The following is a 16,198-nucleotide window of genomic DNA, read 5'->3' on the forward strand; positions in this document are numbered from 1 at the left end:
CCTTATGAGTATCAAGTAAACTGAAAATAGAAATCTTTGAAAAATTAAGTGTGGGAATAGGAGATGGAGGAGGGAGAAGGGTTGGAGCATGGGCAGGAAGGAGGTTAGGATAGGAAGCATCCTATGGTCCTAAATCTGTATATGTGAAATACTTGAAACTTATATAACTTAAATAAAATTTTAAAATGGAATGAAACTAGAAATCAATACAGACAGAAGCTTCAAAAGTTTACAAATATTAAACCAATGGATCAAAGAATAAATCACAAAAGAAATTAGAAAATATCTTAGACAAATGAAAATGAAAACACAACAACAACAAAAACATGTGTGAAAAAAGTGCTGACGGGAAAACCAATAGCTGTAAATGAAATATGTTTATAAAGAAGATGCTACTTAAAATACCCACATCCCATATTGGAGCACCTGAGTTCAAGTACTGGCACCACTGAAGTGCCCTTCTGAGGCTGGTATCCCCCACCAGAGGGTGCTCTCTCTGAGTGTCCACCCCTCGGGGTAGATTTGCAACCTACATAGCCCATAAGTACCAGGATCAGCACCAGCCTGATTTGGAGAAAACAGCCCCCTTGAGCTACACAAATTTCTGGTTCTGTAGCTCTAGGGCTCCCTTAGCTCTCACAATGGCAGAGCTGCGACTTAAGTCCAGATCTACTTTCTGCAAAATCTGACCTGTTAATTCCTGTAACTGCCCATTCTATTAAACCTAATTACAATCCACTGGACCTAGTTCAACCCTCTACAATATGTTCTTCCTGACCATTTTAGGAAAGTAGGAATTAAAACAAAAATAAGATTAAGAAAAAAGCAAAGGCTAATGTGAAGTGCTGTTTTTCTTGGGGTGGGGGGGTAGTGTTGGTTTTTAACTTTTACTACCTCTAAAAAAGGGCTTCCTATGTCAGGTGCTACCTCCAAAGATGTCCACCTTAATACTTCCAGTGGTAGGGGAAAAGATTGTATAAAAGCACCTAGGGAAAGAAGATGCATGAAAGAGAAAGCATCCTTTTTCGAGGTCAAATGAATATGATAATGATGAGTATCTAAGAAGTCACTTAAAAGATACACCTGAAATTATATGTGTGCAAATTAACCATTCTTTGAATCCAACATCCAGAACAAGAATGACATTTTAATTTGAAAATTGTCTGAAAATTCTTCTTATTCAACTCATAAGGTTGAAAATATCAGGCTTAGATGGAGAAAGATTGCCAAGAAATTCTCAACCATAAGCAACGTACTTTGAGTTTCCCAAGACAGCCTTTAGAGCCAGGTAGCAGAGACCTGGAAACTCCACAGAAGCAGGTCTGGGCTATAGCGCAGCTCAGCTATTAAGGCTCTCACACATGCAACTCACCATTGTAGCAGTGAATGGGATATTGTCAATCAAGGATGATGCCAAGGCTGATACCCATATAACCAGGATGATGGCGGCAGCTAGGCGTTTATCCTCTGGGACCATCTGGAAGGAGCAGATAATAGCAGCAGTGTGTCCACAGCTGTACTGATAAACCACATATACTTAGAATCTAATCTTACAACATGTGAGACTCAGAAGGGATCAAAGGGATGTTACAATTCCAAGACCAAGGAAGGCACTGGTGTACAAACCAGGGCCACACCTACACCAGAAACCTGAGCTAGGTTACCATGAATAACTGAGGAGAGCAATTCCCAGCCAAACTCAGGCCAATTAACCTGGTAGTGAGGGATGCAGAGTAACTCATTCCTCATACAATATTGTGGCTATGCACACTGGTCTCACCAATGGTGTAGCAGAGCTCTGGGGTTAGGACATCTTCAGCATTCAGTTACTAATACTCATGTTGACTGTGCTCCAACTTAGAAAAGTTTTAACTAAAAATTAAAAACAAAATATCAGGCATCTATAATTATATATTCTTTGGAAAAAGACTTCCTTCATCCCTAGTCTGTCCAGGATAAAAGATTCCCTGCTGTGCTTTCTACATAATTAACGTGACCTATTCTTTCCAGACTCTTTTTTTTTTTTACAAAATCAAAGAACAGTGGCTAGAGCAGATTCTATTACAGCATTTAATGTACCTTTATTAGCAAAGCAGTCTGCTCTCCGACATATTCTATTAAATGGAGATGTGCCAGCGCCTAGAAGAAAGGGTGTATGGTGAGAATCAGCTGAAAACTGAAAATATATGCAATGTTCCTTTTTAAAAACCTTGTCTTTAAGATGAAAAGAATTGAACATAAGGTAGGCTCAGACTTTTGCTTCCTGTAAAAGATCTGGCTCAAATAGATAGTCTATAAATAGTTTACTATCATATATACACAATGAAGCTTCATGAAGAAAAAGTACAATAGCACAGGCAGGAATTCCTCATTGATTTGTTTTAATGCCCATGTTAAATCTAAATTCAAATGGAAAGCAATCTCTTTATTTTAAGATCTGTGTATAAGGACATTGTTCAATTGCATATAATGAAATGCCACTCCATATAGAAGGTCTTTCAAGTAAATTGCATTTCCAATTTCTTTTTAAAAGTTAAACCTCACAGTTAGAGCTTTAAAAGAATAAAAAGATAATGCACGGTTTTTATTACCTTCAAAGAAAGGAAGGAAAGGTCTATTGAACTGAAGTGTGTCACTATTTTCACAATACTAGTCAGATGTAGAAAGTTGTATTCAAGGAAATATAAAAAAGAAAATAGAAAACGGAACATGGACATGCATAAGCAATTCTGCTCTCGTTGTTACCTTGGTCCCAGCACAGGAGAGGATGTTCAGGAACCCATGATGGATATGGGAAGGGAAGGAATCAGGAAGGAACCAGACATGGAAGCAGCTTGGCTGCTCCGGACCTCACCACTATGTGGCCTTGCACTGTATTTGATCTTGCATAGCATCTAAAAATACTGAAAGCATCAATGTGGCCATGACTACATATGAGGATATTTTAAATGGAAAAACACCTAACATGAAAAAATTATGCATGGATCTCAAGACATTTTACACTAAAATAAACTTATCTTTTATTTCCAATTTCCATGAACATTTTGAAATATTCTTATATAAGTTTAAAAATTCCACTCAATAAGGTACAGTTGTTAGCTGACCTCCACTTAAAAGCTGCGTAGTCCAAATGATGGGTTTTAAATTCTCAACCACGTTCACTTTTATATCAACTAAATCATAAATATATTTAGGGCAGGGTTTCTCATCCTAAACAGTGAAGACATTTGGAGTCAGGTCATTCTGTGTTGTTGGGGCTGACCTGTGCATCAGAAGATGCTGAGTAGCATCCCTGGCCTGTAGCACCTCTCTCCACCAAGGTTTGTAGACAGAGCCAAGATTTCCTGAGGCCTAAAGTCACTCCCATTAAGAACCAGTAACTTACTGTAATCCAAATTTTATTAAAGCAAACAAAATTATAAACTTGAAAAACTCAAATGTAGCCATACCTTTATCATTATTAAATACCATTGAGAAGTCAGAAATTTAATAAAATTCAATTTTGCACCACATAGAGATAGTTCTTCATACATGAGTATATGTATATGTCCACATATGAAGAGTATATATGCACATCTTCATGTGTGCCTATAGAAACTATATATTAATATATATTTAATGACAATTAATTATCCCAAAAATGCATCTATTAAGTCTGTTCAAAATAACCGGTCTTTTGATTTTAAAAGTCAAAATATGAGGAAAAATATACCTTATTCTCTTTTAAAAATTGGTAAATCAAATGATTATGTAGCACCTTCTCCTATAAAACCTTAGGTTAAAAACATACATTTTTATACTTCAGAAAATTTGGTTTACGTACAGTTGAAGATAATAGCCATTGCTTATTTCTCCATCTACTACTAAGTTATATTTTAAGATTATTGTGCAATATCAATCAAGATATGAGACATCACTAGTCTTTTATTGCAGAAATGCTAAAATGCTGATTCAGCAATAGTCTGATAAAATTGACTCATCCATATAAGCCAATACTATGGTCATTGTCATCACTAGAAGATCCGTGGATTCCTTCTGTAGCCAAGCAAGCATTGGATAAAACACACTTTTTGGCACATTACTGAATTAGCAATATAACTTAGGGTTTTCCAAGGAATCTCTCCATAGGAAAATGTTTTCTTCAGCTGAGTGGGAATTTCAAGACTTTTGTGGCAGACAAAGACAGAGTTGCCTGGAAGCTTGAGGCTGATAATGCTCTTCAATGAGCAGAGCAGATGTGGGCTATGGTGCTCTTTACTAGAGTCCTCTGTGATGAATTTTACAGTGAAAAAATGTTCTTCACTCTTTTACATTGTGTTATATTCTGATTGATCTTCACATTTCTCAAGACAGCTGAGAATATAAAAGCTACATGACTTTCATGTTATACACTCTAGGATTACTTTTTATAAAAGTAAATCAAAAAAGTTAACTTATATGCCAGAAAAAAATAGCCAAGGAGAACTGGGAAGCCATGAAACAGCCTGATTTGTAATTTGGTATGATTTATTAACTACTAACAAGAAAGTATTACATACAACCCATAAATCAGAGCATTTTATTAACATTGTTACAACTTTTCCTATGAAAGCCTTGCTACAGCTAAAGATGTCCCACTGGAAGAGATACAAATAAATCTGGATCCATGGGAAACCTTTCTTTTTTTAAATTTATTTGACAGGTAGAATTATAGACAGTGAGAGAGAGAGAAGACAAGAGAGAAAGGTCTTCCCTCTGTTGGTTCACTCCCCAAATGGCCGCTATGGCCGGTGCTGCACCAATCCAAAGCCAGGAGCCAGGTGTTTCTTCTTGGTCTCCCATGTGGGTGCAGGGACCCAAGAACTTGTGCCATCCTCCACCGCCCTCTGGGGCCACAACAGAGAGCTGGACTGGAAGAGGAGCAACCAGGACTAGAACCCAGCGCCCATATGGGATGCTGGCACCACAGGTGGAGGATTAACCAAGTGAGCCACAGCGCCAGCCCAGGGAAACCTTTCTAAACTTCATAAATGTTTAAGGAAGGAAATGAAGACAAAATAAGAACATGCTATATAAGAGCAAAGAACATGCAAAATAAGAACCAGGAATTCACCAATGCTTCTAACACAACCAAGAGATAATAAAATTAGTTGTTCTCTTTCTTCTCACTTTAAGATTCTGATAAAAATGTCCTCATAAGAAGCCTTCTCAGTCAAACCGATCTGAAAAGCACTCTACATAGCACCAGAGAAAATTGTTCTGAATGACTATTATACCTCTGGATACCTGATTTAACTTATAAACATAAGCACTTCATAACTATTCAATCTTCATAAGCCAACCTCCCATAGTTCTCAGTTCAGTCTTATGCTTTCCTTTATTTGTTTGACAAATAGTTATTGAGTGCTTACAATATGAGGCACTGTTGGAGCACTGAGAATTCAACAATGACCAAGAAAGACAGACAAGAAATAATTTATATTTTCTACATTTGTTATATGTGTGCATGTTTGTATGTGTCTATATATAGAGAGAGACACACACATATATGTATATATATCTATATACATATATAAATATATAGACACACACAAACACGCACTCCCAAAGACACAAAATATATTAATGCATAATAGACAGTTAGTTGTTGAAAGGAAATTAAAGTAGAATAAAGAGATAGTGAATGATGGGAGAGCTTTTTGCACTGTGCTGGGGAAGACCTCCCTGCATATGCATTATTTGAGTATGAACTTAGAGGATTGTACCAGTTGCCAGTGTGCTTGGGAAGAGCACCACAGATATAGGTGACAAATCCAAATGCTCCTGGATATAGATAACAGGTCTAAATGCTCATTCACATATCCAAAAGCCATTATTACTGGGACCCAGTGAGCAAGGGAACCTACAAGTATAGTAGGACATAACGAGTGCAATAGTTTGAATGTAGTTTTTCCTGTGTGTTTCATGTGTTGGAAGCTTGGTACTCAGTGTGGTTGTGTTGAAGTGGTAGGACCTTTAAAAAGTTGATCTAATAGGAAGGAGTTAGGTCACTGGGAGTGCTACCCTCAGAAGGAATTCATGCTGATTTCAGGGAGAGTTATCTTAGGATAAAGTGGTTATGAAATGCAAGACTTGCCTCTCCATGATCTTTGGTTTCCTGCCTAACCATGTGATCTCTCCTTCTCACATGTGCTCACACCGTGATGTCATCTGCCATGAGGTGAAACATCCAGAGTCCTCAAGAGCCAGCATCATGCTGTTTGGAATCTCAGCCTCCAAAACTGAGCTAAATAAATCTTTTCTTTATACATTACCCAGCTTCAGGTGTTTTGTTATATCAATGGAAAATGGACTAATATTCAGTATGAAAGTAGCAGCTGTAACCAGGTCATTCATGGCTGTATAAGTCATGCTTTAAAGCTCTGGATTTTATTCCAAGTGCAATAAGGACAATATGCCATTGTCAAAAGCACTGAAAGCTATTGCTCTTGTCAAAGGTGCTAAAAAATTGAATGATATTTATAGGAGTACAGAAGTTTACCTGCTGTTCAAAATTCTCCAAAGAGATCCAAGTGGCACTTGAGGGCTAACTTTTCAATATCACAGAGCAGAAAAAAAAAAAAAAAAAAAAAAACAGTGTCTCATTTAAGGGTCTCAAACTAAAAGCCTACTGGAAAATCAATAATTCTGTTTAATCTCTAATAGAACCCCAAGACAGCTGCTGGAAACCCTTGTTTTATTCTTAGGAGTTCTACATAAAGGTAGGTTTAAATATACTTTCATAAATGTTTAAGCTAACAATTAAGAGAATAAAAATATTACCTATAGCTTCAAAACATGGGAAAAGAGATAAAAAACAATTTTAACAACATACATCACTATATGGGAAAATGAAATATACCAATATATCAAACATAAGACATAACAGTGAATAATTTAAAATTAGATTCCATACATCCTTTACCAAAAACAAATGACAGAAAGGTAGCAAATGGGCAATTGCACAGTACGTTCAGTCCAGAAAAATGGCATAAACCCCTTTCTCTCTGTTCATACAACTAAGTACAACTGTAAACCCTGGAAAGATAACAAGAGGCAACCAAGAGGACAAGCGGGACAACACAGTTTTACAGTGCCTTTTGTGCTACAAATCAAGCATTTCCCAGTGACACCCTACAGCAAGAGAAGACAAGTACATGGGCTTGTTCTTCCACTGGATGAAACAATCTCAGGTGATCAAGTTCCCCAGAAAGGAATAATAGGTTCACTGCCAACAAAGACAGCCAAAAAGTAGTCCCCTCCTATGTTGAAAGATACATATGTTGAAAGATGATATAAGATAAGATATAGGAATGACTGAGAGTCCCTTAAGACAATAGATAAAATGTCCAGGATATGGTCAAAAGTCACTTGACATATAAGCAACAAAGAAAACCACAACTTGAACGAGAGAGGATAGTCAACTGATGCCAGAACTCAGGTGAATCAGATGTTGGATTACCTAAAAATTATATAAAAGTACCCACCATAAAAATACTTCAACAATCAATCAAAAAGTATTGTGATACATAAGAAAGCAAAAAACAAAGCAAGGAATAAAGTTATATAAAAAACAAATGGGGGCCAGTGCAGTGGTATAGAAGGTTAAGTCACCACCTGCAGTGCCAGCATCCTCTATGGGCACCAGTTCGAGTCCAGCAGTCAGCAGTCCTGCACTACTCCACTTCTGGTCCAGCTCCCTGCTAATGTGCCTGAGAAAGCAGCAGAAGATGGCCCAAGTACTGGGCCCTTGCACTCACATGGGAGACTTGGATGAAACTCTTGGCTCTTGGCTTCAGCCTGGCCCAGCCCCAGCCATTGCAGTCATTTGGGCAGTGAACCAACACTAACTTAGTGAATTCATTTTCCAGTTGTTGGTTTTTATACCCAGTTCCTTTATCAAGAAATTCAGTTCACTATAAAAAAGGGTATCAGATCAGAAATCACTAGTCTTACCATATGCTCTATTACACAAAAGCAGTTGACATAACAGTAGTTTCCTACTTAAGGTTCAATTGCTCTATCTGCTGCAACAAAAAACTCCACCAAGTTGGAGTGTCATCCTATGGCAAGAAATACACGCTATAAACAAATGACCAACGAATGTCACTATCTCCTAAAAAGCTCATTGGAAAGAGTGGATGTGAGAACCAAGTGGTAGAGATAAGACTGGCCCCCTTACAATTACACTAAATAACCCACTTTAGGATTTGAGTTCCCTGTTTCTGAAAGAAACAGGGAGGTTCCGATTTCTACTCACCAAGAAGCTGACCTACAACTTGGATAGGTAAAAGGAGTGTTTAATCCCATGACTCCTTCCCAGGAAGGCCATAGGTTATCGGGGAAATATCCTCCTATAATCCAGGATGGGGACCCTCACTAGAACTGCAGCTTCACATACCATCTCGCCTCTTCAGGACTAAGAAGCCGTGACCTCTGTTGTTATGTTTTCTGGAGAAATCAGCAAGCCCATTCTTTCCCCAAACTCTGACCTTTGAGCACACAATCTGTTTTTCACTGAGACTCTACCCAGTAAAGACATCAAAAAATAGTCACCCAGGGGCTAGCACTGTGGCAAACTATATGGGCAGTGGAGAGAGTCCCAGTTGCTCCACTTCTGAGCCAGTTACCTACTAATGTACCTGGGAAAGCAGCAGAAGATGGTCCAAGTACTTGAGCCCCTGTACCTACATGGGAGACCAGAGGAAGCTTCTGGCCCCTGGATTCAGATCAGCCTAGCTCTGGCCATTGTTGCAATTTGGAGACTGAACCAGTGGATGGAAGATCTCTCCCCCCACCCCCTCGCTACCTCCCTACCTACCTCCCTCTCTTCCTAACTCTGCCTTTCAAATAAATAAATAAATCTTAAAAAAAGAAAAAAAAATCACTCAATGCTCAAAAACATACTTTAGAGCTGTTCAAGAGGGAAAAGAATAGAAAATAACCTAAGTGTTGTCAGAGAGGAGAAAATGATTATGCCCTATCCATTCAACCTAATACTGCATATATATAATTATTATGTTTAAAACAGTTTCTAGTTATAAAACCATGAGCATAATATGATTCCAATTTTGTTTTAAAAAATGAACATGGCTGGCGCCACGGCTCAATAGGCTAATCCTCTACCTGTGGTGCTGGCACACCAGGTTCTAGTCCCAGTCAGGGCGCCGGATTCTGTCCCGGTTGCCCCTCTTCCAGGACAGCTCTCTGCTGTGGCCAGGGAGCGCAGTGAAGGATGGCCCAAGTGCTTGGGCCCTGCACCCACATAGGAGACCAGGAGAAGCACCTGGCTCCTGGCTTCGGATCAGCGCTGTGCGCTGGCCGCAGCACACCAGCCGCAGTGGCCATTGGAGGGTGAACCAAAGGCAAAAGGAAGACCTTTCTCTCTGTCTCTCTCTCTCTCTCACTGTACAATCTGCCTATCAAAAAAAATGAACACAAATGCTGGTGAGGATGTGGGGAAAAAGGTACCCTAATCCACTTTTCGTGGGAATGTCAACTTGTGCTAACACTATGGAAGACAGTATGGAGATACCTCAGAAATCTGAATATAGACTTACCAAATACCCAGCCATCCTACTCCTGGGAATTTATTCAAATGTATTGAAATCAGCATATGAAAGAGTAATCTGTACCCCTGTGTTCATTGCAGCTCAATTCACAATAGCTAGGATATGAAATCAACCCAGATGTCAATCAACTGAAGACTAGATAAAGAAATTATAGTACACACACACACACACACACACGTCATGAAATACTACTCAGCTGTAAAAAAAGAAATCCTGTGTTTTGCAGCAAAATGGATGCAACTGGAAAACATACTTAGTGAAATAAGCCAGTCACAAAAATACAAATACTCTACATTTTCCCCGATTTGTGGTAACTAATAAACTATCCAAAAAGTAATCTATAAGAATGAAATAAATATTTTTAGATTCAATGTTTTAGCATTTGTCTTGACTGTTGAGAAACTGTATTTTTTCCTTCATACTACTTGTTGAACTCTTCAGTTATTTTAGGGTTAATCTTATGAATATAAAGTTAACTTAAAATAGATCTTTGTAAAAATTGAGAAGCAATGGGAGAGGGAGGAGGAAGTGTAGGGGCATGGGTAGGAGGGAGGGGAGGATAGGAAGTATCACTGTGTTCCTGAATCTGTACATAGGAAATACATGAAATTTGTATACCTTCAATAAAATTTTAAAAATTCTGAAATTTAAAATTTTCCTTTAACTCCCAAGTGTTTTACATACTGAATAAAAACATTTTTAATCAAACCTTTTGTTCTCTTTCTGGAAGACAAGGCCCTGGCCGAGGTGATTCTTAGTTAGAACAAAACACAGCAGGGAAATGAAGTAATCAGAGGTCTGTCTCAGTTTGCTGTGATTGTAAAATGCAACAAGGATTTCAAAAGGCTGCACTCACACAACCGAACCAGGTATAGGGTTTGTTCAACTAGTAGTGTTGTTTTTGAGTTTCATAGTTAAACACATTAAGGACAGAGATCCTACGTGGGGAGCATGAACCCAGTGACTCCTGTTGTTGATTTAACAATTTGCACTCTTATTTATGATGTCAGCAATCACCTGAGACTCTTGCTATGAGCTGTCTAGGCTATGGAAGCCCCTTGAGTTCACCAACTCTGAATTTGTTTAGTCAAGGCCATATCAGTTGATCTTCAGTATATGAAGGTAATTGAAAATGAAACGTGATGAAGGGCGGGATGGGAGAGGGAGTGGGAGAGGGGAGGGCCACGGGAGGGAGGGAGGTTGCGGGGGGAGCCACAACAATACAAAAGTTGCATTTTATATTCTACTTAAAGCTATTGGTTGAACTCTGTAATTAATACACAATTACTCTTAGGTGTTTAATTAATGCTATAACTAGTACTCAAATAGTATTTTACACTTTGTGTTTCTGTGTGGGAGCAAAATGTGGAAATCTTTACTTAATATATGCTAAATTGATCTTCTGTATATAAAGATAATTGAAAATTAATCCTGATGTGAAGGGAAAGGGGAGAGGGAGTGGGAGAGGGGAGCGTTGTGGGTGGGAGGGAAGTTACGGGGCGGGGAGGAAGCTATTGTAATCCATAGGCTGTACTTTGGAAATTTATGCTCATTAAATTTAAAAAATGCAACAGGAATGCCACTTTGCGAGCAATGTATGCAATTGTATATAAATAAATAATGAGACAAAAAGCACACTGAACTGAAAAGCTGAATATCAAAAGAAAATCATGTAATCACTTCATGGGGCTTAAAAAATGTGTTTTTCATTTTTCCATAATGGTAACGGCAATAATCTTAAAATTAAAATGGCTCACTGTCCATTTAAGATCAAATATCTCATAATTTAGTCAGATGCAAAAGAAAAACACAGTAAGATCACAAATTCACAATCTAGGTAGCTTAATTATCTGTCAACAATATACAATACCAGATTTTCGTTACACTTAATTCTATTTGCAAATCCATAGTTAAGAATATACAAAAAGGGGCAGGGCCAAGATGGCAGTATAGCAGAAAATAGATAGTTAATAAGGAAAGGGGATACAGGCTGGTGACAGAGCCATGATTGTTATGCACATAGAAGCCCAGGAGTCCAGCAGAGACTGAGCAGGTCCACACAGAGGGAGCAAAGAGTCACAGAGACATGGCAGAGGTGTGGTGGATAAGCCAAATGGTATGACTGATGTCACGCCCTCTCTCCCCCCTGGAAAGACCAGGTGAGATGCAAGGTTGCGAGTCCATGGAGCTGCAGTTAGCAGTGGGTAGGAGAGCCAGCTGCGTTTGAAGTTCTAAGCAGGAAGAATAGAGGAATAGATGGAGAACTCAGGCATACCCCTGCCCATCTATGTCTCCCCCTCCCCCAATCTGGACCTGCAGCCGCCTGGGAGAAACCATATTGTCTGTTTACATCTCCAAATGTAAGCAGGGTGCTACCACATTTGCCTCCTGTGCACAAGACCATCAATTGTGGGGGCCATTTCACCACACCCTGCTACCCAGGAACGACAATAAAAACATTTCAGAGTAATTTTTCCCCACCAACACACATCTGTACAATGGGGAGAAGTTCTAAACACACACCAGAGCCCAGTCCAGGTAGGTGGGGGTTAGTGCACAAGAGCTCTCTTATCTGCCAACCATCACCACCCAGAAGTGAGCAGGACTTCCAGAGGTGGGGTTGTGTGTTCCCACTTGCAATGCACAGACACATAGCAGCTCATAGCAGAGGGAAATCACCACAAGCACCAAAACACATATTAAAGATAAAAGAAACCAGAAATAACAAAAAAAATGGGAAAAACTTTAATAAGAGTAAGGAAGACAGTAGGATCCCCAGAATGGAACAATATATCTCCTCTTCAATAACAAAATTGGAAGAAGAGATTGAGTATATGCCAGAAATAGAATTCAGAAAATTAATCATCAGCTTATTTAGAAGCAATCAGAAACAAATTCATGATCTAAATGAAAAGTGTTCCCAATAAGTTGAGATATTGAAGAGAAGTCAGAATGAAATTCTAGATATTAAGAATTCAATAGAGCAAATAAAAAATATAGTGGAAAGCCTCAAAAATAGGATAGATGAAACAGAAGAAAGAATATCAGAACTGGAAGACAAATTTATGGAAATAATGCAGTCAGACCAAACATAAGAAGAAATAAGGAAATTAACACGGTTGGAAATCTACAAGATTCTATCAAACAATCCAACACATGGATCTTAGGAATTCCAGAAGGCATCAAAACAGAGAAAGGATTAGAAGGCCTCCTTAATGAAATAATAGCAGAGAATTTCCCCCTACTGGAGAAAGAAAGAGACATCCAAGTTCGGGAAGTACACAGAACTCCCAATAGACATGACCAGAAAAGACCCTTGCAGACTTGAAACATAGTGGCAAAGCTCTTCACAGTAACACATAAAGAAAAGATCCTAAAATGTGCAGGAGAGAAATGACAAATCACATTCAGAGGAAACCTGATTAAACTCACCCAAGACTTCTTATCACTAACCCTATAGGCAAGGAAAGAATGGAGAGACATACTCCAAGTCCTAAGAGAAAAAAAGTCAACTCAAAATATTGTAACCTAAGAAACTCTCATTTATGAATGAAGGAGAAATAAAGATTTTCCACAACAAACAGAAATTGAAAAAGTTTGTAACTACTCACCCAGCCCTACCAGACATTCTCAAAGATGTGCTGCACAAAAAAAAAAAAGAAAAAGAAATAGAATCACTACAAAAGTAGATAATTACCCAGCAAAAGAACAAATGAAATCCAAAGTACATAAACAGACTTATTTAAAGAAACATGGTAGGGCAAAGTCAGTACTTAACAATAGCAACACTGAATGTAAATGGTCTCAACTCCCCAGTTAAAAGACACAGACTGGCTGAATGGATTAAAAAAGAAAACCCATTATTTGCTGCCTGCAAGAAACACATCTTTCCAACAAAGATGCTTGCTAGACTGAAAGTGAAAGGATGGAAAAAGATAATCCATGCTAACAGAAACCAAAAAAGAGCTGTGTGACCATCCTAATATTTGACAAAATAGACTTTAAAACAAAAACCATTAAGAGAGACAAAGAAGGACACTATATAATGATCAAAGGATCAATTCAACAGGAAGATGTGACTATTATAAATGTATATGCACCTAACTACAGAGCACCTGGCTATTTAAAAGAAATGGTAAAGGATGTAAAGAGAGATATAGACCCAAATACAATAGTATTTTCAGCAATGGACAGATCAATGAAACAGAAATTCAGCAAGAAAACAACAGAGTTAATTGACACCACAGACAAGAGACCTAGCAGAAATCTACAGAACCTTCCACCCTACAGCCAAAGAGTACACATTTTCTCTCTGGTATGTGGAATTTACTCTAGGATTGACCACATGCTAGCCCGTAAAGCAAGTCTCAGCAAATTAAAAAAAAAAAGTTAAGTCATACCATGTATCTTCTCAGACCACAATGCAATGAAGCTGGAAATCAACAACTCAAGAATGTCCATATCATATGCAAACATATGGAAAAAGAACAAAATGTTACTGAATGAACAGTGGGTCACTAAAGAAATCAAAAGAGAAATCAAAAAAATTCTGGAAACAAATGGAGATGACAATACAACATATCAAAATTTGTGGGATATAGCAAAAGCAGTGTTAAGAGGAAAGTTTATAGCAACTGGTGACTACATCAAGAAATAAGAAAGGCACCAAATAAATGAACTATCAATATACCTAAGGGATCTAGAAAAAAACGTCAAATCAAACCCAACACCGGGTTACTGGAGGAGGGCTCCAAGATGGCTGAAAGGGAGGATGCTCACTGATAGTCCAGGAAAAGATAGTTTTATTAAAGTGCAGATACTGTAGTCTCAGGGAAGAATTAGGGAAAAAACTTCAGAGGAAACACTTCCAGATTAGAGGGACACAAAAGACCTACGTGGAGGGCATGGGCGCCAACAGCTCAGGACCCCAGCTGCTGAGCCTATGCACCAGCTCTGAAAAGGGAGGTGGGGTGAAACCACAGTAGCTTGAGACACTGGCAGAAAAGAAGAGGGAGAGCCTAGAGGGAATGAGGCTTGAAGCCCCGTGGGGAAAAGTACACCAGCCTAATTAGAGGAGAGAAAAAAAATAAAAAGGACCAGTACAGACACAATTCTCTCTCTCCACTCACCTTACAAAGGTGAGCAAGACAATAGAGAAGGCGCCATTTTGGACATACATAACAGCTAAACCAGCTCGGGGCTGCACTCACCCTCAGCCAAGCAGAAAAGCCTGACTCTGGTGGGGAGAAATAACAGGAGGTTATGTCCTAGTGAATGTGTGGAACTTATGAACCGAGACTGTGAAAAAAAAAAAAACACTGAGGGTGTGTGGGAGAACTCATGGTGTGGCTGAGACGTGAGTAGTCTCAGTGGGAGATGCCACAAATTAGGGCAGCTTTGGCTATGCAGTGAGAGACATTGGAAGGAAACCTGAGCTTACACTGAGGACTGCACAGATCCTTTGTGTGGTTCTTGGGACAGAGCAGATAAATATTATATCCACTGGGGCAAGCACTCAGGCACTGATTGCCATCAAGGAGAAGAGCTCAGCAGAGCAGAATTACTTCCCTTATGAATAAAAAAGAGAGAGAGATTTACCATGCCAAACCTTGGTGTGTCACCATGGCATACCCTTAACCCTGAAGAACTGAACAGGGCTCTCTGGCCACAACCACCACAAGCCTCTAGAGAATTACCAAAAGCAGACAGTCCACTTAATCTAGAGTCATAATATAACAAAAAAAAAAGCCACCACAGCAAGAAAAAGAAAAAGAAGAAACCAAAGAATATCTCCACAATGTGAAACAACAAATGCAAAAACCGAGGAAATAAGAACAAGGAAAACATCATGATGCTCCCAAATGAACATGACATTCCAATACAAGATTATGAAGATGGTGAGATAGAAGAAATGCAAGATACAGATTTCAAAAAATTTATGATAAGAATATTTAGGAATTATCAAAAAATGCATGAACTACAGAAATCCATAAAGGACAGGACTGAAAATCTCTCTCATGAAAATGAAATATTAAGCAGGAATCAAAATGAAATGAGGAATTTAGTAGAACATGAAATTGAAATATTGAAGAGAAATCAAAATGAAATGAAGAATTCAATATAAAAAAATGAAAAACACATTTGAGAGCCTTGGAAACAGAATCAGAGAGGCAGAAGAGAGAGTATCGGACTTAGACAACAGAGCACAAGAAAAGTATACAGTCAAACCAAAGAAAAGAAGAGGAAATTAGAAATCTAAAAAATATTGTCAGGAATTTACAGGATACTACTTAAAAAACCAACATTTGGGTTCTAGGAGTTCCTGAAGGCATGGAGAGAGGGAAAGGATTAGAAGGCCTTTTTAGTGAGATACTAGCAGAGAACTTTCCGGGTTTGGAGAAGGACAGAGACAACCTAGTACAGGAAGCTCATAAAACCCCCAATAAACATGACCAAAAGAGATCTTCACCATGACACGTTATAATCAAACTCACCACAGTGAAACATAAAGAAAAGATTCTAAAATGTGCAAGAGAGAAATGTCAGATTACTCTCAGAGGATCTCCAATTAGACTCACAGCAGACTTCTCATCAGAAACCCTACAGGC

The 16,198-nt window shown here is 38.6% G+C and overlaps 1 protein-coding gene across 2 annotated transcripts in view; it reads right to left on the reverse strand.

Moving 5' to 3' along the window:
- Positions 1-16,198, reverse strand: part of OCA2 (OCA2 melanosomal transmembrane protein) — a 370,248-nt gene that overhangs the window by 137,528 nt on the left and 216,522 nt on the right. Inside the window, exons 20-21 of one of the 2 annotated variants that reach the window (XM_008269748.4) lie at positions 2,080-2,139; positions 1,373-1,477 (exon numbers count right to left, since the gene is read on the reverse strand). The exons of the other annotated variant lie outside the window; for it this stretch is intronic. Of the exons in view, the coding sequence (XP_008267970.1) occupies positions 1,373-1,477; positions 2,080-2,139 (165 nt within the window). The remainder of the gene's footprint in view (positions 1-1,372; positions 1,478-2,079; positions 2,140-16,198) is intronic. 2 annotated transcript variants of the gene reach the window in all.

This window comes from Oryctolagus cuniculus, chromosome 12, assembly GCF_964237555.1.
Source record: "Oryctolagus cuniculus chromosome 12, mOryCun1.1, whole genome shotgun sequence".
NCBI classification, from domain to species: domain Eukaryota; kingdom Metazoa; phylum Chordata; class Mammalia; order Lagomorpha; family Leporidae; genus Oryctolagus; species Oryctolagus cuniculus.